This window comes from Polyodon spathula, chromosome 10 (assembly GCF_017654505.1).
Source record: "Polyodon spathula isolate WHYD16114869_AA chromosome 10, ASM1765450v1, whole genome shotgun sequence".
Classification (NCBI taxonomy): domain Eukaryota; kingdom Metazoa; phylum Chordata; class Actinopteri; order Acipenseriformes; family Polyodontidae; genus Polyodon; species Polyodon spathula.
The window spans coordinates 23,415,881-23,442,372 of record NC_054543.1 but is presented as its reverse complement, the minus strand read 5'-3'; the positions used below and the strand labels follow the sequence as shown (position 1 = coordinate 23,442,372).

At 45.1% G+C, this 26,492-nt stretch overlaps 1 protein-coding gene across 4 annotated transcripts in view; it reads right to left on the bottom strand.

Annotated features, from left to right (window-relative positions):
- The window catches only part of LOC121322001 (disco-interacting protein 2 homolog A-like), a 146,971-nt gene that overhangs the window by 43,837 nt on the left and 76,642 nt on the right, over positions 1 to 26,492 (bottom strand). For 3 of the 4 annotated variants that reach the window (XM_041261421.1, XM_041261424.1, XM_041261422.1), the window contains exons 3-6: positions 17,929 to 18,048; positions 16,306 to 16,425; positions 8,191 to 8,403; positions 5,356 to 5,490 (exon numbers count right to left, since the gene is read on the bottom strand). In XM_041261421.1, the coding sequence (XP_041117355.1) occupies positions 5,356 to 5,490; positions 8,191 to 8,403; positions 16,306 to 16,425; positions 17,929 to 18,048 (588 nt within the window). The remainder of the gene's footprint in view (positions 1 to 5,355; positions 5,491 to 8,190; positions 8,404 to 16,305; positions 16,426 to 17,928; positions 18,049 to 26,492) is intronic. The other variant, XM_041261423.1, reaches the window with a different exon arrangement.

Here is a 26,492-nt window from a genome sequence, read left to right as displayed (position 1 = left end):
AGGGGGTGGTACACTGCGGCTCCCACCTCCCCAGCAGCAACAGCAACAGCGGCCAGATGAGCCAGAGAACCTGTTCTCCTGGTGCATCTGGCGAGGAAAGGAGGATCACCACTGGAGGGACTGCTCCAAGGTGCCACGAGCTGGTGCAGGCGATGTGAGGAAGGGGGACACGACTGGTCGGAGTGCCCCTATGCCAGCTTGCCAGTGCCCAGGCAGGGGGATCGCGAGCGTCCAGCGCCTAGACGGGGGGTACTGTGAGCACGGGAAGAATGCCTGCTGTCCCCATCTCCACCAGCAGGGGAAGTATGCCTACTGTCCCCATCTCCACCAGCAGGGGAAGAATGCCTGCTGTCCCCATCTCCACCAGCAGGGGAAGAATGCCTACTGTCACCATCTCCACCAGCAGGGGAAGCATGTCTGCTGTCCCCATCTCCATCAGCAGGGGAAGAAAGCCTGCTGACCCCATCACCACCAGCAGAAGAAGAATGCCTGCTGTCCCCATCTCCACCTGCAAGTGTGGGAGTGCCACGCCAGTCCCCTGCAGCAGGGCAAAACTACACGCTACTCCCACCTCCGTCGGCAGGAGACTACACGCTGCTCCCACCTCCACCTCCAGGTGACTACACGGTGCTCTGATGTGAGACTACAGCTGAGTTTCGCTCCAGGTCACGAGCTACATGCTGGTCGCCAGGAGACTACTGCTGCACCCAGGAGGAGCAGAGCAGCAGGAGCTGCCTCTGCCTCCGCCACCTCCACCAGCAGAGGGTTAATACCTGCTGGTTCCGCCTCCAGCAAATGTGGGAAGACTGCTTACTACTCCCACCTTCACCACAAGAGGGAGACTGCCTGCAGCTTCCCCCTCGACCACTACAGGAAGGACTAGGAAGTGATGCTGGCGGTCCTCAGCAGCCCCTGCATAGGCTGCTGAGAGAAGCACGGGGAAGAACCGCCTGGCAGCAGTGGCCGGAAAGAGGGCCAAAACCTGCAAACCCTGACTCCCTGCATGTCATCGCCCAAGGATGCCTGCTGCTCCGCATGGCCCAAGGATGCCTGCTGCTCCGCATGGCCCGGGGTTGCCTGCTGCTCTGTATATCCTGGGATTGCCTGCTGCTCTGCATTGCCTGGGGTTGCCTGCTGCTCTGCATCGCCTCTGGAGCCACTGGTTGCAGGGTACGAGGGAGAAGCGGAGCTCCCGCTGCCGCTTCTATGGCCAGGGGCTCCCCTCCCGAGTTTGCCTCCTGAGGGTCCGCTGCTTCCTTCGCCTGGGGTTGCCAGCTCTGCTTCGCCAGGGGTCATCGTCAGCTCTGCTTGGCCGCAGAGCTCAGTGTGGCCAGAGCCCCACCAGAGGGAGCTGCCGGCTATGAAGAAGGGGGGAGAGGTCAGGACACCATCTCCCCCTGCAGCAATTTCACTGCAGGAGTTCTTGTGGCTGGAGTCCCACAGGAGGGAGCTGCCAGCTGAGAAAAAGGGGGGAAAGGTCAGGAGACCACCTTCCTCAGCAGCCTTTCCGCTGCAGGAGTGGACCACAATGCTATCACCCGTGCCACTACCGGCAGGGGAGCTGACAGCATTTTCAGCCATGGGTCCAGTGAAGCCTCCCTTCCCGGCCCAAGACTTCGACCAGGACTTTTGGAATTTTAAGGGGGGAGGTGGCCATTGAGGCCATGTGTGCTACACAAAAAAGGGGGGGGGGGACATGTGGCAATGTTGCCCCGCCCCTATGTGTATTTCTGTGTTATATGTTGTCTGTGGTGTGTTAATGTTGGTGTATTGTAGTTGGTACACAGGATATAATACGGGTTATTGGCATGAGTGTTTAAAATGTATATTTGTATTTAGGCACGAGGATTGCACAGCACTTCATGTGCAGGTAAAACGTAATATGTGAGCACGAAAATTACACTAGATTAATTCACATGCAGTTGTACCGAGACTCCAACTGGATGATTGATTAGCAATCGAGTCTCGGTACAGCTGCACAAAAGCAGCATGTTTTCACTCACTCGGGGTTGTGTGCTCGTGAGTGGAGAACGGGTGAGAGAGGAGAATAATTTAAAGCTTTAACGATTGCTACGTGCTGGCTTTACAGCACGATACTTGTTTGTTCGTCCACCGTTTCGCTGTCTGTCTTTTCGTTTTGGCTACTGGGCCGTTTTACTTTACAAAGTGTTTTTCGTTCAGACTTTTATTTTCTGTTTATTGATTAAACTCCACAACAACACAATTCACATTTCACCTGGCAGTACTGAGTGTTTCTTCCGGGTATGACGTCACCGCACACGCCATCCTGTTACAGATGACTATAACCACTAAATCCAATCGCCTTTTACATTAAATATGTGTCTGACAGTTTAAACAGTAATGACCGTTTATACAGAAGTTTTAAGCGTTTAATACATTAAACTCAGATTTAGAGTCTGAAGGTCAATGAAGCAGCTCAATTGGAACCCGTTGTGTTATTCTATTCAATGGAGCAGCTCAATTGGAACCCGTTCTGTTATACTCTTTGTATCATTATTTATTTATTTTTTAATATAGTCGCCGGTTTGGAATGCCCAATTATTATTTTTTATCCCGGTTCACCTGGCGACTTGGGAAACAGAGGCTGAAACACGCATTCTCTGAAATGTGCTCCTGCCATTCCGACATTTTTCATGCTGCGAATCCACAGCGAGGCCACCAGGCCCATAGTGCCAGAGAAAACTCAGATCTGAACGGCTCCACTGCAAACCCGCAGGCGCCCTGGTGAGCGGTGAACCGTCGATTGCCCTGCCGACCTAAGCCCTCCCTACCCGGACGGCACTTGGCCAATTGTGCGGCGGCCACTAGGAACCATCGGTCACGGTCGGCTATGGCACAGCCTGGATTCGATCCTGCGATCTGTAGATGTTTATGTCTTCAGTGCTGCCTATCGTTTATCATTACAATTATGACCATTGCAACCTTTCTAAGGGGCCTAATGAAATCTGCTACTGGTTAATCTACACAGATTTTACACTGTATGACTCAATGCCTGGAATATTAGCAGCTAGCTGATCAGACAAACAGACGACAGACAGACAGCACAGTCCAATCCCTCGCCTCATTTCACCAGTGCAGCTTCTAAAAGGCCTCCCTGTGAGATCCAGGTATGCAGGTAATCTGATTAGCAAGTTGAAGGAGCACTCAATGAAAGCTCTCTCAATTGCAGGCACTCTGCAGGTACACAAGCTCCAAGGTATTAGCCCTGGTATTCTGACTAGCTCAATCTGTCCAGTACTGAAAAACTATTCAAAATGGTGGCCTCCACAGAAGCCATAGCATGCAGGCTCCAGGTTTGTAGTTCTAATTGTTCAAAGCAGAAGAGCCTTCTTATCCCTGGTGTCCTGGCAATACAATATACTGTAGTAAAAATCTCACTGGCACCCAGTTTAAAGTGGAAAGTGCAGCGGTAAATAAAGACCTTGTATTGACTAGGAGCACCGCTGAGCTGGCTGAAGGAGGTCAGAAGCAGAGGTGTGGCAGGGCAGAAGCCCTGCTGCTGTAAATAGTGTGTTTGGGGGAATGTAAGGGCAGCAGGAATTATATCTGTCCCTGCCACCAATAACAGGTGTGGCCATTCCTTATTTAGATAATTGATGGTAATGGGGGAGTGGCCACATATATAAAAAAAGGAGCAAAATCCTTTGTTTGTTGGAGGAGTTTGGGGTGAGTGTTTGTGCTGTGATTCTTTGTTTTGTAACGTTGTAGTGAAGGCCAATGCCCAGCCTGCCTGTACATATTCTCTTGTTTAAATATTCTCTTGTTTAAACCTTTTATTTTGGCCCTTGTGCCCAGTTTAATTGATGTACTTTTGTTAACAAACGTGCGCACCAGCACTTAAACTGCAGTTGTCTGCCTGTGGGTCTCTTTTCTGCCGGTAACCAGCTTGGGCTGTGACGCTATACTGTCACAAGAGGGTTTTTAGACAGGTGTTGCTTCAATGATATGTGTGGGAGCTGAACAGCTTGTGAGAATACAAACACAACACTAGCCAGCACACAGTTTGCACCCGTCGGGTCACTATTATTGCGGTGCACATACAGAACGATCACTTACAGTATGCGCTACATGTATATAGCATAGCATACAGCGAGCGCTGCAGAGGCATACTGCAGGAAGGGTTCATATATACCGTCTTGCAGAGAGGAAGCCCCTTGTATTGGAGGAGGGAAGCCTATGAAAGAACACCATTGAAAGAAGCTGTCAGTCCAGGCATTACAAAATACAAGGGTACCACTGACTTTTTCCAATTTCATTACTGTCATGAGGCTTCTATAGCAGATGCTACTGACCTTGGCAGGTGAGCAAAGGGATTACAATAAAAGCTCTATAACTACCACAAAAAAGGAGCAGATCCATTTGAAGGATTAGTTATAGAGTAGATGCAAGAATCATTGTATCATTTACATTGCTCACATCCTGATGACTTTTTATAACTCAGATATTTAAACACAATCTCTCTGCCCCACATTTGTTCTATGTAATATTTCTTACTGATGTATTTTTTTAAATCCACCAGGGACAGAGTGTTGCAAGGGGACAGGTTACCAAGTGTACTTAGAAAGAATTATTTTTGCCGTATGGAGGCCACAGGGTTGCTTAGCTTAAACTTCTAAGTGGTTCAAAAGAACAAGAACACATTCATTAGGATAACTGTAATATTCCAGAGCTGTGACAAGCTTCTTTTTAAAATGACCCTCTAACAATAATATCTTTCGACGACGCTTAAGGTTCTTTGTTTGGTGGTTTAATATGTACAGGTCCATAGAGAACATATGGACTAATGACTTGCAAAGAGGAGCTTTTGTTTTAAAGCAACTTAACTATTGATGTAGAATTTGATTTTTAGAAATTGGGGCACTAATTGAAAGTCATTGAAGCAATCTGGTATCAAAATATCTTAGATCAGTGAGCAGCAAACACGCACAGATAGACTGGTGCTGACTCAATACATGAAGTGAGTCGCTCCCACAGCCCTGAGGGATGTGGATGGATCCAAGTCTTCATTATTTAAAGCATCTCAATGTCAGTGTTATTTTCTTAAATTAATTAATTTAATTAGTTCAATTACAGGCTCAGATGAGCTGCTCCGTTGTTACTAAAGATCATCTCAGGCAAAAAACAGCCAGAATTGAAACCTCTTGCAGAAATATTAGGCTTGCAGAAGGACCAATAAGCTATAACACTGTTTTCAATGATGTTGATTTTCACAGTTTATAGATTTTGTGTAACTTTTCATAAATTCATGGGATGACAATATGAACAGACTTCTTTGTTAAAACTGTTCAGTATTAAAACCTATTGATCAGAAAAACGACTGTGTCGGTCACTCACCATCCGCAGTCTCCAGGATGGTGGTGTTGTGGAGGCCCCGAGGGACCCCCCGCACCGACGCCAGCTGGGGCCGCTCAATGTGTATGGAACGCTGGGACAGGCCGGTGGTCACGTCTGGGGGGGCAGAGTGGTTATCTGTGGGAGGAGAAGGAAGAGGTCTGTCAAACAATAAGTATTACCAAGAACCATGCAAGCTTATACCAAAAGAGGATTCACTGAGTTTATTACATACAGTGGCTCTCAAAAGTATTCACCCCCCTTGGACTTTTCCACATTTTATTGTGTTACAATATGGAATCAAAATGGATTAATTAGGAGTTTTTGCCACTGATCAACACAAAAAAAGTCCATGATGTCAAAGTGAAAAATAAAATGTACAATGCGTAATAAATTAATTACAAATATAAAACAGAAAATAATTGATTGCATAAGCATTCACCCCCTTGAGTCAATATTTGGTACAGGCAATTTTGGCATCAATTACAGCCATGAGTCTATTTGGATAAGTCTCTACCAGCTTTGCACATCTGGACACTACAATTTTTGCCAATTCTTTGCAAAACTGCTCAAGCTCTGTCAGGTTGGATGGGGACCTTTAGTGAACAGCAATTTTCAACTCTTTCCACATATTTGACTGGGCCACTCCGGGACATTGACCTTTTTGTTTTTAAGCCACTCCAGTGTGGCTTTGGCTGTATGTTTGGGGTCATTGTCCTGCTGGAAGGTTAATTTTTTTCCCAAGTCCCAGGCCTCTTGCAGACTTCAGCAGGTTTTCCTCCAGGATTTCTCTGTACTTTGCTGCATCCATTTTGCCCTCTATCTTCATGAGCTTTCCAGGCCCTGACACAGAGAAGCGTCCCGATAGCATGATGCTACCACCACCATGCTTCACGGTAGGGATGGTGTTCTCAGGATGATGTGCGATGTTAGGCTTGCGCCAAACATAGCGCTTAGCGTTGAGGCCAAAAAGCTTTATTTTGGTCTCATCAGACCATAGAATCTTCTTCCACTTGGTCTCAGAGTCTCTCACATGCCTTCTGGCAAACTCTAGCCAAGATTTGATGTGAGTTTTTTTCAACAATGGCTTTCTTTCTGCCGCTCTCCCATAGAGACCAGTTTTGTGAAGCACCAGGTCTATTGTTGCCGTATGCACAGTGTCTCCCAGCTCAGCCGTGGAAGACTGTGACTCCTTTAGAGTTGCCATAGGCCTCTTGGTGGCCTCCCTGACTAGTGCCCTTCTCGCACGGATACTTTTGAGGACGGCCTGTGCTAGACAGATTCACAGATTCTCTCCATTTCTTAATAATGGACTTTACTGTGCTTCGGGGGATATTCAGTACCTTGGAAATGTTCTTATATCCTACCCCTGATTGGTGCTTTTGAAGAACCCTATTCTGGATTTGTTTTGAATGTTCCTTCATCTTCATGATGCAGTTTTTGTTAGGAAATGTACTAACCAACTGTGGGACCGCCCAGAGACAAGTGTATTTAACCTGAAATCATGTGAAACACTTTAATTGCACACATGTGGACTCCATTCAACTAATTGTGTGACTTCTAAAGACAATTGGTTGCACCAGAGCTTATTTAGTTGTGTCATAGCAAAGGGGGTGAATACATATGCGATCAATTATTTTTTGTTTTCTATTTGTAATTAATTTAGAACAATTTGTAGATTTTATTTTTCACTTTGACATTATGGACTTTTTTTGTGTTGATCAGTGGCAAAAACTCCTAATTAATCCATTTTGATTCCATATTGTAACACAATAAAATGTGGAAAAGTCCAAGGGGGTGAATAATTTTGAGAGCCACAGTACTTCTTATCACTCTTATTATTAAAGTGACCAAGCACCATATCTTACAACAGTATACCATATATACTACCATGTAGATTTTCTTGATTTAGAGCCTGGCACCAGCAAGAACTCAAGGCAGAAATACATTTCAATGGTTCTCAAACTTCTTCACTCTAAACTGGCATATAAACCAAAAATAAACACACATTTATGAACCGGTCATTAGACTGAAGTTGTTTTTTATTAGTTTTAGGAATGTAACTTTTTTTCTCTTTCAATTATTCCACTAACAATTTGGGGTGAAAAGGTGAAGAAAAAGCTGAAATGCATGTAACTGCTCCTGACATAGTAACCAGAACTGTTTTTGTCACACTATGACATCACACTGGCTGGCCTTCAGCAGATGCCACATATTGTGTCATTGTACTGTTGCTTAAGCGATAACTACACACAGTATCTAGTAGCTGTGACCAAGTAACTTATGTGCTGCTTAGGGTCTGACTTCACCAGAATTCGACTCAACGACAGGCTGCTGTCAATATGCTGTCAATGGGAGCCTTCGTGATGTTTATTGATACATACCAGTGTGGTGTTATTACAGGATGACTGGATTTGGATTAGCAGTGACAGAGAATAGCAGAGAATGTACAGTACTGACTGAAAAATGCAATGGTCATGCTGTACTGTACTCGGTCTGCTGTGCTGCATGAGCTGTGGTGTGCTGTGTTGTGCTGTGCTGTACTGTACTGTACTGTACTGGGTGTCCTGTGTTGTGCTGTGCTGTTCTGTGTTTGGTGTCCTTGTGCTGTGCTGTATTGGGTGTCCTGTGCTGGGTGTCCCGTGCTGTGCTGTGCTGTGCTGTGCTGTGTGGTTATGTATTGGGCGTCCAGTGCTGTGCTGTTCTGCATTGGGTGTCCTGTGCTGGGTATCCTGTGCTGTGCTGTTCTGTACTGGGTACCTTGTGCTGTGCTGTTCTGTACTGGGTACTCTGTGCTGGGTGTCCTGTGCTGTGGTGTACTGGGCATGCTGTACTGACCTATCTGAGACTGAGCCATGAGGTCTGCCAGCACGGTGGCGGCGGTTGCAGCGGCGCTGGCCGGGCCAAGAGGCCACCCTCCTGGATGTGATGAGGTGGAGGAGGCAGAGGAGGAGGTGGAGGATCCCTGGATCACTCTGTTAAACCAGCGCTCCACACTGGGGGGGCCGGGCCGGCGCAGAGAGCCCTCGTCCTCCGAGGCCGACGAAGTGTCTGTGTGCCAAAACAACAAACACAGCGAGTGGATGGGAGGCAGGCAGGCGCGAAAGCCTCAGCACGGATACCAATCTCACTAGCAGGACTTAACTCAGCTAAAGAGTAAGCCGCATCAACTTTCATTTATACAAGGATGGTAAATAGGACTCCTGTTGCATAGCAGTTTCACCCACTTGAGGTACAAGCTTGATTAGCCACAGCGTATAAGAACAAGCTTAGGTGTATTTATTTTATTAAACTTGTAGAGAAACCAAGAATGGACCAAACTGCTATGCAATGGCAGTCTTATTTATTATATATATATATATATATATAATATATATATATATATATATATATATATATATAATATATTATTATATATATTATATATATAAACTGTCCCCTAAACTCTATGATTTGCAATTCATTGAAGCTGTTACTATAAAGATTTTAATAATTGCAGTTTTGTTTTCTGGACTGCTGTCAAAGAAACATAACCGTCCAGAAGTTTTCTAAATTTAACAATTTTGATTCATCAATACGAACTTTAAATTAGTTAAATTATGTTATCAACATTCCAGATTCCTGATGTTAAGAATATATAGACTTCCTACATATTTCTGAAATCAGAACTAGCGGGTCATTTTTTAAATCAGTGTGCTGGAATAGATAACAGAGTAAACCCGGTTGAGATCAGTAATCAGACAGTCATCTGTAATATCAATAGCGATTTCAATTGGTTTTAAAAAAAAAAAGACGATACAAAAAATACATCATTTTGTAAAATATTTCAAATATCTGTAGATTCATTTCTCGATTTCAGTAATACAATAAGAGGCTGTGTGGTCTGGTGGTTAAAGAAAAGTAGACATTATAGTATATTATCGCTAAAGTTAACCCAAAATTTTTTTTTTGCATCTTTTTTCTGTAGTAAAACATTTTTATAAAAAGTTTATAGACATTCTAAGAAAGAGCTAAAGTCATTATGTTATTCTCCGACACACCAGACCAACAATTTTCTGTTCCCGAAATTTGGTCCTCCCTACACCCGGGTTCAAATCCCAGCTCACTCACTGACTCATTGTGTGACCCTGAGCAAGTCACTTAACCTCCTTGTGCTCTGTCTTTCGGCTGAGTGACTCTGCAGATGATGCATAGTTCACATACCCTTGTCTCTGTAAGTAGCCTTGGATAAAGGCATCTGTTAAAATAAACAAATAATAATAAATAATTCCTGACAAAGGAAAGTGGGATTTTCTTTATATTAAAAATAAAAAGTTCTTGATATTAGCATTTAAAATACCAATATCAAAACTGGAGAGAGAATTCCTAGTATCAGAAATGTAGCCGTCCATTCAAAAACTCTTGATTGTGGGTTAAACGTCAAAATGGTTTGCCATAACTGCAATGTGATGCAGAGTTTAGAGAGCCTGTGTACAGGGCAATGCTGGGGATGCAGAGTGTAGAGTCTGTGTACACGGCAATGCTGGGGATGCAGAGTGTAGACACTGTGTACAGAGCAATGCTGGGGATGCAGAGTGTAAACGCTGTGTACAGGGCAATGCTGGGGATGCAATGTAGAGGCTGTGTACAGGGCAATGCTGGGGATGCAGAGTGTAGACGCTGTGCACAGGGCAATGCTGGGGATGCAGTGTAGAGGCTGTGTACAGGGCAATGCTGGGGATGCAGTGTAGAGGCTGTGCTGGGGAGCAGAGTGTAGAGGCTGTGTACAGGGCAATGCTGGGGATGCAGTGTAGAGTCTGTGTACAGGGCAATGCTGGGGATGCTGTGTAGAGGCTGTGTACAGGGCAATGCTGGGGATGCAGTGTAGAGGCTGTGTACAGGGCAATGCTGGGGATGCAGTGTAGAGATGTTGTGCACAAGGCAATGCTGGGGATGCAGTGTAGAGAGGCTGTGTACAGAGCAATGCTGGGGATGCAATGTAGAGAGGCTGTGTAGAGAGACTGTGTACAGGGTAATGCTGGGGATACAGTGTAGAGAAGCTCTGCACAGGGCAATGCTGGGGATGCAGTGTAGAGACGCTTTGCACAGGGCAACGCTGGGGATGCAGATTGTAGAGGCTGTGTACAGGGCAATGCTGGGGAGCAGTATAGAGATGCTGTGTACAGGGCAATGCTGGGGATGCAGTGTAGAGACGCTTTGCACAAGGCAATGCTGAGGATGCAGTGCAGAGAGGCTGTGAACAGGGCAATGCTGGGGATGCAGTGTAGAGAGGCTGTGTACAGGGCAATGCTGCGGATGCAGAGTGTAAAGACTGTGTACAGGGCAATGCTGCGGATGCAGAGTGTAAAGGCTGTGTACAGGGCAATGCTGGGGATGCAGTTTAGAGGCTGTGTACAGGACAATGCTGGGGATGCAGCAGAGAGGCTGTGTACAGGGGAATGCTGGGGATGCAGAGTGTAGAGGCTGTGTACAGGGCAATGCTGGGGATGCAGAGTGTAGAGGCTGTGTACAGGGCAATGCTGGGGATGCAATGCTGGGGATGCAGAGTGTAGAGGCTGTGTACAGGGCAATGCTGGGGATGCAGTGCAGAGGCTGTGTACAGGGGAATGCTGGGGATGCTGTGCAGAGAGGCTGTGTACAGGGCAATGCTGGGGATGCAGTGCAGAGGCTGTGTACAGGGCAATGCTGGGGATGCAGAGTGTAGACGTTGTGTACAGGCCATGCTGGGGATGCAGTGTAGAGGCTGTGTACAGGGCAATGCTGGGGATGCAGAGTGTAGACGCTGTGTACAGGGCAATACTGGGGATGCAGTGTAGAGAGGCTGTGTAAAGGGCAATGTTGGGGATGCAGTGTAGGGGATGCAGTGTACAGGGCAATGCTGGGGATGCAGAGTGTAGAGGCTGCGTATAGGGCAATGCAGTGTAGAAGGTGTGTACAGGGCAATGCTGGGGATGCAGAGTGTACAGGCTGTGTACAGGGCAATGCTGAGGATTCAGAATGTAGAAGCTGTGTATAGGGCAATGCTGGGGATACAGAGTGTAGAGGCTGTTTACAGGGCAATGTTGGGGATGCAGTGTAGAGAGGCTGTGTACAAAGCAATGCTGAGGATGCAGAGTGTAGACGCTATGTACAGGGCAATGCTGGGGATGCAGTGTAGAGGCTGTGTACAGGGCAATGCTGGGGATGCAGTGTAGAGTCTGTGTACAGGGCAATGCTGGGGATGCAGACTGTAGAGGCTGTGTACAGGGCAATGCTGTAATGGACCCGAGTGGCACTCATTGCAATACAGTAATCAACTGGGATACAGGACTGACAGCTGCTCACAGTGAGTGTGCAGATCAGAGCGCTTCAGTGCAGAAGAGGTATCAGTGGGGAGAGGTCTTTTGCACCACTGAGACTCAATATGTCTGTGTTTGTGTATGTACATATGAATGAATGTATGCATATGTGAACAAATCCATGTATGTATGTGCATATTCATTCATGTACATGCATATCTGCATTTAAAAATACTATTCCTAATTATTGATATCACATTTTTCTTGTCTTTTCATATGATATCCTAATCTCTCCAGTATTTCTTGTGGGCACATGGACAATGGGCTGAAAGTCCCTTTTGCTAAAAACATGGTAATCATACAGCTTGTGTAACATTGTTTGGTGTATTCTGTTCACCCTGACAGCTATAGTATCTGTTTTACTGTGCTGCAGGGACTCAATGGAAATAAGCTGGTAACACCTTGTTATCTCATTCAGAAGTTTCAATCTACATGCCGTTCAATAGGATTTAATTTGCTTCAGTTACTGTCCAGTGCAATTCCAATACAGCTTTAATGTGTTGATCAGCTCTAATCCAAGGCACAACTACAGCCAGCAGGACACAATGTTTGTTTGACTATAACATCACAGTCTCTCTTGTTTTCAATATGTTTTCTGTATGAATAAAACTGAGACTTAAAAAACAAGTGTTTTTGCGAAGGCTCCCAGGATAAATAATTACATACAGTTTACACAGGCCATGCTTTGAGAAACTGAAACTTGTTTTAAATTTAGAAAAGCTCCCTGCAGTTTAGGTGTTTGGTTTTAGTGGACATATTGTGCTCATTCAAATAAGTGAATAATCTCCGAAGCCAAACTGTTGTAGTGGGTAAGTTATATAAGGAGCTCTGAGGCTGTGGCTGTTTTGAAACCTTACCCCCTCAACCACTTCGGGATGGCCCTGGTTGTGAAAGGTGTTATATAAGTGAAATGTTGTTATTGAGAGGTCCAGAGGAGTGGTTTTGACCTTATTACACTGACTTCCGGTACAATTTAGAGCTGAATTTCTGATCCTACTACTTACCTATAAGGTGTTGCATGTTTTTGCTCTGTTACGTCTCACTGAATTATCATCTCCATACATCCCTGGCTGTACACTCCGCTCATAGGATGACAGTTTGCTGTGACTTCCACTGTTTACAATGCATACCAGGAGGGAAAGGACATTATCTTACTGAGCCCCAAGCTTTAGGAATTCCTCACCACCTTTGGTCAAACAAGCAGCCCCTGTTTTTAAATCTCTTTGAAGATGCATTCCTGGTAAAGTGCCTTAAGATTGTGAATACATTTTAAAACACTAAACATGCTTCTTATTCATTTTAAACCATTGGTTTTGAATCATATTTGCTAAAATGTGTTCAGTGGTTTGAGAGAACCTGTTCTTGAAAGGCTCTATATAACAATGTTGTTGTTCCTGGGGTGTATTAGTAACAGCTGAGAAGAGTACAGTACACTGTAGCAAGGAGCCTTGCAGCTTGTCAGAGGAGCACTTGTTTATCACCTAATCAACCCCAGCTCTCACACACTGTCAGTCTGCCTGTGCCTCCTGCAGCTGTGGAATGTCAAGTTCTCCAGCTATTTCCTGACCCCCTGCAGAGTTGGGTTTGGAGGCAGTGGCTCTGCTGCAGACCATGCCCCTCAGACAGACGTACAGACACACATCCTGCAGATGCTGTGCACTTTGAAATGATCCTCAACAGCAGTGTGATACAGTCTCAATCACACTTATTCTTCAAATCAATATAAGCAGTGGAAAGACCATTTACTAATTGGTTCCTTTACCCTGAATAAGTTACACCGTTCTTTAGTGCCAGCTACTTGGTTGTACTCTGTGGAGTGTCTCTCAGTTGCGAGGAAGGAAGTTACGTGGGTTAACTAGCGTGTTGAACAGAAGTACCCGACTTTGTTCCATGTTATACAGTGAAACTAGGCTAGGTATGGTCTGAAGCATGTCACTAGTAAAATAAATGTGCTCTGTGCTTGCACCCGCAATCCGTGTCTGGAATCTCTATACTGCCTTCTGACCCAGATTAACATTAAAAGCAGCCTATTCAGTGTTGCAGCAGGCGAGGTGCACTGTTAGACACTAGGTAGGAATCTCACAAACATTCATACTGAGGTATAGTGACAGAGTTTCTGCACCAGTAGGAACTGAATAACATCTGGGGTGCAACTGCTGAATTGGGGAGAGGGCTTGCTTATTGAAATACAATCTTTTGCCTGTTTTGGCATTATTAGTTATTCAGGGATCCCAAGACATTTTCCTGGATTTTTAAAGCCTTGGTTAGCACTCCTTTAAAAGTTAAAAACAGTGAGTAAACCTTACATATAGTATGAAAGGGTTCATAATAAAAATACTACTACTAATACCAGGATGCAATACGTCTGTGTCTTATTGTACTGTTACAGTGCATTTGATCTGAACATTCATGAAGAGTCAGGAAACGGCCGTATAATAATAATAATAAGAAGAAGAAGAAGAAGAAGAAGAAGAAGAAGATTTTATATAGTGCCTTTAAAAGCAACACACAAACAAACAAAACAGAAAATAAAAACTCTCATATAAAATGTTTTTCTATAAAAGTAGGTCTTTCAGCTAGAAAGCATTAAGAGTGGCAGAATCCCTGATCTCTTTGGGAATGGTGCTCCAAAGTTTTGGGGCATAACAACAAAAAGTCCTGTCGCCCATAGAACGGAAGTGAAAAGAGGGAACACATAACAATCCTAGATCAGTTGAGTGAAGGTTGCGTGAAGGGGTGTAGACTGATAAGAGATCAGATAAATACTGTGGAGCCAAACCATGTAAAGCCTTAAAAGTAAGAAGTAAAATTTTAAAATCAGCATGAAACCTGATAGGCAACCGGTGCAGGGCCTCTAGAACAGGAGTGATATGATCCCTTGCACACAACCCTGTCAGGATACGAGCTGCTGAGTTCTGAACTTGTTGTAATTTGGACAGTTGTAATTTGCTTGCGTTACAATAATCAATCCCTGAAAAAACAAATGCATGAACCAGCTTTTCAGCTACAGAGGCAGAAAGCATACATCACAGCCTAGCAATGTTTTTAAGGTGGAAAAATTAAGCCTTAACAGTACTCTGCACATAAGGTTCAAAAGTTAATATGGTGCACCATCTGCTGAAGAACATGGAGTCTGGTGGAAGAGGACTAAGTTTCCAGGTGAGCTTGATAACACTCCCATTGCAGAGCACAAGGAGCCAGTACAGGTTTTACAGTACATCCTTCTTTAAACTGATCATTATTATTAATAATAATAATAATAATAATAATAATAATAATAATAATAATAATAATAATAATAATAATGAAGAGGAAGAAGAACTCCCATTGCAGATCAGTGTGAGGAAGCTCGGGTTTACATTAACTCTGTCAGCTTATTCATTGGCTTAGCAGGTACTATACTTTTCTGATTCCCAAAAGAGCTCTCAGAATCATGTCTGATACATCTGGTACACCACAGTCTAACCAATAACCTGTCCCCTGCAACACCAGTAAGAAACACCATGTAGAACAAATGTGCTATTGCTTATACCCAATAACGGGAGCGTATTACAGGGGGACAGGTTAATGGTTACACTCTGGTGTACCACCTGAACTTAGAAGACAGGTTTTAGAGCCTGTTTGAAGCCACTAGGATGATTTCTGTTTCTGAGTTTTAAAAATGTCACTGATGAAAAACAGAAAATGATCTACAAATCTATAGAACACATTAGTTAAGTAGTTAAGTTACTGACTTAAAAAGGGTTAATTGTTCTTGTAAGACCGAGATCATCACAGAATACAGCTGTGGGCTGAGTATGAAGACACTATCTCAAAGCCATAATCATGACCATAAGGAGGCTGTGTGGTCTGGTGGTTAAAGAAATGGGCTTGTAACCAGGAGATCCCGGGTTCAAATCCCGGCTCAGCCACTGACTCACTGTGTGACCCTGAGCAAGTCACTTAACCTCTTTATGCTCTGTCTTTCGGGCGAGATGTTGTTGTAAGTGGCCTTGCAGCTGATGCATAGTTCACATACACTAGTCTCTGTAAGTTGCCTTGGATAAAGGCATCTGCTAAATAAACAAATAATAATAATATCGCAGCCATTTTACTGGGAGACAGGCTAAGGTGCTACCATAACCATTTAGCCTAGAAGTTTACCATGGCACATTTGCACAGCATTGTTGGAGTTTGTGTGTTTCCTGTGCTTTATCAAGTTTTTACAATGATCTGCCACACTTCCAGCTGTACTACAGTCATTCACAACACCTTCACTGTCATTCACAGTGTAATCCACCTCACAACCACCCCCACCGTCATTCACAGTGTAATCCACCTCACCGCCCCCACCACACAATTCAGCACGCCTTTGCAAAGACAGACAGACAAGCTCCTCTTTATACCCGCAGATTGTAAAGAATATTGTGTCACCACAATATGGATAGGTGGCTCTCAAGATATATGTAAAGATGTATGACACAGGGATGGGCTGGTGGACTGGCACCTCCATAATGTACACCTCCAGAGTCTGACAACTGTGCTAAAGAATGTCCTCAGCAAGTTCCATCACAGCTGGTTCTCGTGGGTGCTAGTAAGAATGTGCTTTAATCCGGGACTCTTCTGCGTTTCTTACCTGGGGGGGTGCATGCTTCCACGGAGGACTGCACTAGAACAGAGCGTCTCTTGGAGGGCATCGGCATTTTTCTCTCTTTGTATTTGGCCAGGGCTGCTTGAACTGCTTCAGTGTGCACATCTGTGAAGAGATACAGGGGTTTGCAGAAGATTTCACATGCTGCCTCAGCAAGCTGCATTACATTACGCCCGCCCCCTCTCCAGAGGTCAACATACAGAGAACAGCAATCCAAGCAGCTGTCTCTTCAGATGTTTCACATGGAATGAAAAATTAGCCCAGTCAGCACCGGTGATCCTCACCTGACTGTCAGCGCCTGGTTTATGTGGAGAGCTCAATCCGAATAATCGATTGGTGTAGCACTGGTACAGACAGACAGACAGATGGACAGACAGACAGACAGTCACCCACATACAGGACACCCCCAGACTCTGATACTTTCAATTGCTTGTGCATAATGTCCTTATTAGTTTTCATCACAATTGGACAATAATATCTAGGGATGTGATTTTAGAGCTAAACCTTGTAAAAGCACTGTTCTACCCCCTGAACAGCTGTATATGGTATAAACTCGAGTGGATTACAGAGATTGCCATTCCAGGTTTCACTAGGCATTTAATAAGACACATCTGAGCTTGTACCTATACACACTGTGACTAATCAAGCTTGTATTAAAACCTGGAATGGGTGAAAGTGCTGTGCAATAGGGGTCTTATTTCCATCCCTGCATTAAAATGTAGAACCGTATTTCAGCCTGACTCCATGTGTGCAGTACTAGCGCGGAACAAAACAGTGTTGAGAAGATCATGGGCTTTTCATGTGCAAGTGTTTTTATTGATTTTATTGATGTTATTATTAAACACAAAACAAGATGAACAAAACCACAAAAAGTGAGTAGTTTTTCGAGATTTACGATTATACTGTAAATCTTTTGTAGTCATTTTTGTATTACTTTAGTATAAATACTTGTTAATTTGGATTCATATGTTGTTTTTTTCTGACTTTATGTGAACGAAAAGACACAAAAGCACCCATTTTCTCATTGGAAATAGTGATATTTTGAAATTTACCTGTCCTGGTCACAAAAGCAAAGTTTGTTGGGAATAATAGCCATTTTCTATACTTTTGAGGCATAAGCAATTAGGAAATAACACTTACTACCCAGGAAGAAAAAATAAAATAAAATTGTTACACTGTGTTATTTATCGTATTGTACTAGAGGTATGTATCGTTTGCATTGTGACACAAGACCAAAAGCACAACTTTCCTCATTGTAGGTCGCCAAGGGGCTCTTGAATGAAGAATGTGTGCTTTATAGTTGTTACGGAAACATACTCTCCCCATCTCATTTAATTTGTGTCTTAACAAAATGGACCATCATTAAATGACGATTGGATCTTATTACACATTGTATCGTGGCAGTCAGGACCATCACATTTATCATGATACACATTGTATCGTGGCAGTCAAGACCGTCACATTTGTCATGTTACACATTGTGTTGTGACAGTCAGGACCATCATATGCATTGTGTCATTAGTGCATCGTAACACCCCTAGAAATCAGAATCCCCAAGGCTCCCCTGCAGTGAGTCTCAGACATAGGGCCGGGCTTGTGTTTCCTTACCAGATCGAAAGCGCTCATCCCGTGAATTGGACGAGCGGGACTTCTGCTGCTTGTGCACAGCTGGGACGGGCTGGGAGGAGCCGTGGATCCTGGTCTCAATTTGCAGAGAGGGGTCTACACCTGCAAACACAGAGGCAGCTTCAATCGGGAGAGCACAAAACTCAAGGGAACAACTCACCATCAGGGAAAGGAGGGTGTTTATTACATGCTTGTTTTAATAACATTTTAGGCCAAGCACTTCAAACAAAGTGTACAGTATCAACTCGCTCATCCCAAGGTAGCAGCTTCATACTGGAGAGAAAGTGAAATGCATTACTGTACACGACCAGACTGCTGCTGGGGTGAGGCAGAGGGATTGAATGACAGGTAATGAAATATAAATGAAAATTTAATAAGAGGATTCTCCGAGCTTCTCACTTTCACTCCTTCCCATGTATACTGACAGGTAATGAATTCACTGGCTTCTCAGAACAGTCATGGTGGAGAAGAGAGAGAGAGGGAGAGGGTGAGAGAGAGAGAGAGAGAAGAGATAGATATATATATATATATATATATATATATATATATATATATATATATATATATATATATATATATATATATATATATATATGTGAGCGGGTAGGTGCACACGAAGAAAACAGACAGTAGTTTCCAAAACAAAGCAAGTCTTTATTCCAGTATTCTATAAAGCTGGCTCTTATATTGCCTTCTGCGCCTCCCCACACAGGAACGGCGCTAGTATGATCGCCCACTCTGCTGGGGCCCATTTCTCACGCTCGGCAGTCCGTTCAAAGACCCTTAAGTAGCCTTCTATGTCATCGTCGGGGGTCATGTTGGACAGCACCTGGCTGGGTCCAGTTTGTCAATGAGTCCCCAGGGTTTTCAGGATGAGTTCCTGGAACTGTAGCTGTTGATGCTGCATAGCTGTTAGCAAATGCTGCACTGTAGCGGTGAGGTCACCAGCAACTCCTGCCGCAGCTCCGTTGGCTCCTGCTGGCCAAGCAGCATCTTCCTTATCATGAGTGTTCACTGGAAACATCCTGACCACTGTGTGCAACAAAGGGCCCCACTTCTGGTACCACTTGTGAGCGGGTAGGTGCACACGAAGAAAACAGACAGTAGTTTCCAAAACAAAGCAAGTCTTTATTCCAGTATTCTATACAGCTGGCTCTTATATTGCAATGTCCAAAAGAAAGTAAACAGTTCAAACAAGGTTTCAAACAAAAACCAAACAAAATTGCTGATGTAAACCAACCGGACCAATAACCCCATCCAGTTGGTGAATAGGTAATTCCATCTGGGTTTTGGGTTTCTCTTAGCTTGCTTGGTTTTTTCTTTAGGAACCCTTCTCCTACCCTTATTCTGCAGTCCAATCCCTTTTCGAATCTCAGCAGCGGACAGGCCGTTCCTCATAGCCCCTGCAGAGAACAGGGTATTGCAGATGCAAAGGACCACCACGTTATCCCGTTCCGATCTTATTGTAGATAATCCTCAGAAGTTCTCAGGCAGGCAAACAAAACAAACAACCCAACAGACTAACGGCACATGCTCCCTTTTACCAGCCAGGCATTTGGCCGTTACAGGCTACAGGTGTGGGCCAATTAAGGCCAATGATAGTCTAACAATAGTCAAACCCTAATTGCCTACCTAACCACACCTGCAGCCTGTCGGTCCATTAACTCCTTGACATTATGGCAGGCATGTATGCTGCCCACAGGTCCATCTGATCATAACTGGCAACCTCTGTGGGCTCATACCAAGCCTGCCATTAAAGACTCCTGGTGGTAAACTTGTGAGCTGGCTCACATTCCCTCCCCCTATGCAGCTGCATATCCCTGGAAAAGAAAACAGAGTCATCATGCAGCCTTGATAGCACATCAGCATTTCCATGTTCCTTACCAGCCCGGTGTTTTACATCGAAACAGTAAGGCTGGAGGGTCAAGAACCAACGTGAAAGACATGGGTTGCTATCCTTCTGGCTATACAGCCACTTAATAGGGGAATGGTCGGTGACAAGTGTGAAACGGCGGTCCCACAAGTAACACCTAAGACTTTCTACAGCCCATCTTATGGCCAAGCACTCTTTTCAATAGTGGCGTAATTACGCTCTCGGGGAAGGAGCTTCCTACTTAAGTACATAATCGGATGCTCCTCACCCCTCAACCGCTAAAACTGCGCCCAAGCCAACACCTGACGCATCAGTCTGTAAAACAAATGGTTTAGAAAAATCTGGGATACGCAACACAGGGCGAGAGGACAAAGCCTGTTTTAGATCCTGAAACGCCGCTTCACATTGGTCTGACCAGAAAATAGGTTGATTCCTTCTCCTTTTTGTGAGCTCTGTGAGGGGTGTAGCACGAGAGGAGAACTGCGGGATAAATCTCCTATAATACCCCGCCAGTCCCAAAAATGCCCTAACCTGCTTCTGGGTTTTTGGACGAGGGTAATTGTGAAGGACGTCCACCTTTTTTTCCTGGGGCTTCAACCACCCCTGCCCCATAGTATACCCTAGATATTGTGTCTCGGAGAAGGCTAACCTGCACTTCTTTGGATTCGCAGTTAAACCTGCCTCCCTGATCGAGTCTAGCACTGCCTGCAGTCTTTGTAAGTGGGTCTGCCAGTCATCACTGAATATAACAACATCATCCAAATACACCCCGGCATAGGAGGTGTGAGGACGTAGCACCTGATCCATTAACCCCTGAAAGGTTGCAGGTGCCCCGTGTAGACCAAAAGGCAGAACCACAAATTCAAACAAGCTATCTGGGGTGGCAAAAGCAGTTTTTTCGCAGGAGCTCGAGGTCAACGGCACCTGCCAGTATCCTTTAGTTAAATCCAGGGTGGAGATATACTTGGCAGTTCCCAACCGCTCCAGTAACTCATCCACCCTTGGCATGGGATAAGCATCAAACTTAAACACAGTATTTAATTTCCTGAAGTCTATACAGAGTCGAATTGACCCGTCTGGTTTAGCCACCATAACCACCGGGCTACACCACTCACTGCGTGACTCCTGGATGACCCACAACTCCAACATTTTACGTACCTCCTCACGCATGACCTCCCTTCTAGCCTGTGGCACCCTAATGTACCTTTGCTGTACTTTAACTCCTGGTTCGGTCTCGATATGGTGTTGTGTAACGTGTGTGAACCCTGGGATGTCTGAGAAGACTGCTCCATTTCCCTGGACAAGTCGGTCTAACTCGGCTTGCTGTTGCTTATTCAGCTGACCGCCCATAGCTACTGTCAGGGAACCACCTGGTCGATTCTCCCTCCCTTCTAGGTCTGTCTGCCTGAAAAAAAAACAATCCCAGTCTTTCCAGGGCTTCAACAAATGAATACAATAAATCTGGTGGGTCTTCCGCCTCCCTGGTTGATGTACCTTGTAGTTAACCTGGCCCACTTTCTCTATAATTTCCACAGGTCCTCTCCACTGGGCTAAAAACTTATGGGGGTCGGACGGGACAAGGACCATTACCCTATCCCCCACCTGAAACTCTCGGACTCGAGCCCCTTGGTTATACTGGCGCTGCTGCACTCCCTGTACCTCCTGGAGATTGCTGGACACCAGGTCCGCCATCTCTGCTAGCCTACTCTGGAGTAACGTAATGTACTCGGGAACTGCTCTGCCCCGGGCTGGTTCTGCCTCCCATGCTTCACGCAATACATCAAGAAGGCCCCGGGGTTGTCGTCCAAACAAAAGTTCAAATGGGCTAAACCCGGTGGACGCCTATGGAACTTCGCGATATGCGAACATCAGGTATGGTAAAAACACATCCCACTCGCGTGGCTGGTTAATAGCGAACCTTCGCAACATCTGTTTTAATGTTTTATTGAAACGCTCAACTAGACCATCTGTCTGTGGATGGTAAACAGAAGTGCGCAGGGTTTTAACCTTCAGGAGCGCACAGAGCTCTTTGAAGATAAGTGACATAAAAGGGGTACCCTGGTCGGTCAAGACCTCCTTAGGTAACCCCACCCTACAAAAGATATGCAGCAATGACTGGGCTATAACTTTAGCCGAGGTATTCCTCAGCGTCACTACCTCGGGGTACCGAGTGGCATAATCTACTATCACTAACACATGTTCAAATCCAGACTTAGTTTTTGGCAGGGGCCCCACTAAATCAATCCCAATCATTTCAAACGGGACCTCTATGATGGGCATGGGAACAAGCGGGTCTTTAGGGGCTTCTTACTGGTCACTCGCTGACACTCAGGACAGGACTCACAAAACTCAACCACATCGCACCACACCCCTAACCAGTCAAACCTATGCAGAATCCTGGCCCTCATTTTATCTGCCCCCAGATGTCCCACAAGCAAGTGTACATGTGCTAGATTTAATACAGTCTTCCTCAAGGAGTGCGGTATTACCAACTGATGGATGTGTTCCCCCGGAATAACCCCCCGTATTACCCAATACAGTAACCCTTGGTTTAATAAAAAATGGGGTGTATGCCTTTCTTTTGCATTTTTCTAGTACTCCTCATCCACCACCACTGCCTGTTCAAAAGCTGTTTTTAAGTTGCTGTCCTCAATTTGAGCTTGTTTAAAGTTTTCTCTGTCTAGCTCAATGGCCTGACTAAGAAAATCTTTTGGTTGGCTTAATTCTGGCAAGCTGGGGCTCCTCTGAGGATTACTGGCCTGTGTAGGTGGTCTATCTGCGTGTTTCTGTTTAACTAAAAACTTTCCCCCTTCCTTTTTTTTTTTGAGATCTAGTTTTCTTTTCTCCCACAGAGGACGCTATATCCTCATTATGAAAGGGAAACAGTTCTGTCTCAGCTTCCGGTTTCTGCAATGAGGTGGAAGGTTGGGATTCCTCCTCCCTCCCTACCTCTGTATTTGGATTGGAGGTGGACGGCTGCGTCCCCTCATCCTGTCCCCATAGGCCCACCCCTACTTTAACCAACTCTAAAAACTGTCGGCAGTTTTTCCCTATGATCATCGAAAAGGGCAGGGCAGAAACTACCTCCACCTCGACCACTACTGTGGGATATGGTTTAATGTCCCCATGAATACATCGTATGCACACATCCTTATTATCTTGAGTGTACTTCTCCAATGGTACCTCGTCCCTGGTACATAAAGTCTCTGAACTCCCCGAATCTATCAGAGCAACCACTTTTTGACCCTCCACCTTCACTTTAACAAAAACAGGATCGATACTCACAGAGCTGGTTTGGAGACATGGTATACTTTGGCAGTGTCCAACATCCGTTCTCTCCGGTGAATGCCTCCTGCACTGCCTGGCAATATGCCCCCTAGTGCCACATCGAAAACACTGGATAGATTCCTGCTGATTGGTGGCAGCAGCAGGGGCCTCTTGCTTCCCTAGAAGGTGTCGGTGTGGTCCTCGTGGTTCTCTATGGCGATTGTCTCCAGGCGCCGGTTTGGGTCCAAGCGGACAAGTGACTTGACTATAGTGGTCCCTGTCTTCTCCTGGACCTGCCGGTCCGCATGCCCCAGAACCTGTGCTGCGATGTAGCATTCCAACGCAGCTATGGTGTCATCCAGGGTGCTGGGGTCTGTTTCTGCTACTCGCTCTCTGGCTGCCGCGGGAAGGCTCTGGATGAACCTGTCCATTACCATCAACTCGACCACCTGTCCGGGTGAATTGAGCTCGGGGTTAAGCCATTTCTTCGCCAGGTGTAGCAGGTCAAATAGCTGGGAATGCTCCGGCCGCTCAGGGTTGTACTGCCAGTCATAGAACCGTCGAGCTCAAACTACTGTAGTCACCCCCAGTCGGGCCAGGATCTCTGCTTTTAACTTTGGATAGTTGCAAGCCGCTTCTCGGTCTAGGCCAACATAGGCCTTCTGCGCCTCCCCACACAGGAACGGCGCTAGTATGATCGCCCACTCTGCTGGGGCCCATTTCTCACGCTCGGCAGTCCGTTCAAAGACCCTTAAGTAGCCTTCTATGTCATCGTCGGGGGTCATGTTGGACAGCACCTGGCTGGGTCCAGTTTGTCAATGAGTCCCCAGGGTTTTCAGGATGAGTTCCTGGAACTGTAGCTGTTGATGCTGCATAGCTGTTAGCAAATGCTGCACTGTAGCGGTGAGGTCACCAGCAACTCCTGCCGCAGCTCCGTTGGCTCCTGCTGGCCAAGCAGCATCTTCCTTATCATGAGTGTTCACTGGAAACATCCTGACCACTGTGTGCAACAAAGGGCCCCACTTCTGGTACCACTTGTGAGCGGGTAGGTGCACACGAAGAAAACAGACAGTAGTTTCCAAAACAAAGCAAGTCTTTATTCCAGTATTCTATACAGCTGGCTCTTATATTGCAATGTCCAAAAGAAAGTAAACAGTTCAAACAAGGTTTCAAACAAAAACCAAACCACCAAAGCAAAATTGTTGATGTAAACCAACCGGACCAATAACCCCATCCAGTTGGTGAATAGGTAATTCCACCTGGGTTTTGGGTTTCTCCTAGCTTGCTTGGTTTCTTCTTTAGGAACCCTTCGCCTACCCTTATTCTGCAGTCCAGTCCCTTTGCGAATCTCAGCAGCGGACAGGCCGTTCCTCATAGCCCCTGCAGAGAACAGAGTATTGCAGATGCAAAGGACCACCACGTTATCCCGTTCCGATCTTATTGTAGATAATCCTCAGAAGTTCTCAGGCAGGCAAACAAAACAAACAACCCAACAGACTAACGGCACATGCTCCCTTTTACCAGCCAGGCATTTGGCCGTTACAGGCTACAGGTGTGGGCCAATTAAGGCCAATGATAGTCTAACAATAGTCAAACCCTAATTGCCTACCTAACCACACCTGCAGCCTGTTGGTCCGTTAACTCCTTGACATCATGGCAGGCATGTACGCTGCCCACAGGTCCATCTGATCATTACTGGCAACCTCTGTGGGCTCATACCAAGCCTGCCATGAACAACTCCTGGTGGTAAACTTGTGAGCTGGCTCACTATATATATATATATATATATATATATATATATATATATATATATATATATACACACACACACACACACACACACACACACACAGAGAAAGAGGGAAGTAGAATAGAGAGAGATAGGGGGACAGGGATAGAAGGAGGGAGAGATGGATAGAGCACTGGAATCTAGTTGATGGTGTTGTTACATCACATGCTCCACATTCTCACGCTGTGCCTATCTAATGTATATAAAGTTGCATGAGCTAGATTGCATGTGAAAGCAAGCTTGTTTTGCACTGGAGACCAGCAGAGACAAAAACCTGCCTTGTACTAAGCCAGCAGTATCGATGCTTACTGCTGTTGAAGAAATTATCACAAGAATCAAACAATTAGACATTTCTCTGGAGCCTAGTTATGTAGAACATGTAAATGTGACACATACAGACACCTCCGCTGCATCCACAAAGGGATTAAAATCGAGGCATGCAGAGATAGCATGCATCACAATGTGGGAATTGCACGGCCATTTCATCTGAAAATAAATCAATTAAACAATACTCCACATTTACAGTGGCAGGAAGCTGCTTTGCAAGCGTGCACCTGTTATCTTAATTCAGATACAGCCCAGAGAAGCACATGGCTAATTCGAATAGCACAGGGTTTCACCCACACTACTGAGCCATGCCAATCACCTGATATTCTGGAATGCACAGGCAGAGCACAGTAACTGGCAAAAGCAAATTAAATCAGTAATAAATTGTATGTGTAAAAAACAATATGACAAAGCCTTCGGGGAAACACAGGGTGGTCCAAATCAGTCAACGCCTTGCAATACAATGCCCTGGTCTACCAGAGATAATGCAGTCAGGCCTGTCAGCTACACAATGGTAGTTTTTAGTTTGTATTTTATAAAGGATTATCACTGATAAGCTTAACTGAGAAGTTTGTGTGTGGGAAATGTTATATTACTTACATTTCTCTAATATTAAGTTTCTAGACTGTTCAATACCATAGTGGCTGCATTCTGTGTGATTCCCTATTCATGTTTTTGCTTAGATAATGTTTTCCTGTGCTTACTAACTAATCCTAAAAGGACTCCTCAAGGCTAATTTTTGGAGACATATCAGTGTTGCACAGTGCATCACTTGGGGGGGTTCAGCGAACAGCGCAACACTAATTTGCTTCCCCACACTTAGCCTTTAGGAGCCATTTCAGGAATAGTTTTGCAGGAATAGTTAGTAAGCCAGTGAAATATTGATCTGAGAAGAACCAATAATAGACAATCATGCAGAGCACACACATAATAGAACTTGAAATGGGTATGAAATTCAATATTGAGAAGATGTATAGTAGGTGATACAGAGCAGCCCACATTTCATCACAGTGTCAAGTACAGAGAAAGAATCTCAACTCCAAAAAGCGACAACCCTATTCTGTCTGTGAACACTATCGTCACATTTGTATGGAAGGCAGCAGACTCTCGTTTTGCAATTACCAGTGCTTCTCTCAGTTTTAATTACTACCAGTTAATATTGAAGAGGATTAGCAGCAAATCTAGATAACTGGCAGCCCGCTAAAGTATTTCACAGCAGGGTGAGCTAATCCAGCCCTCAATACAGCCACGCTGTGCCTGAACCTTCTGCAGTGTTCCAGCCTGTAAAGA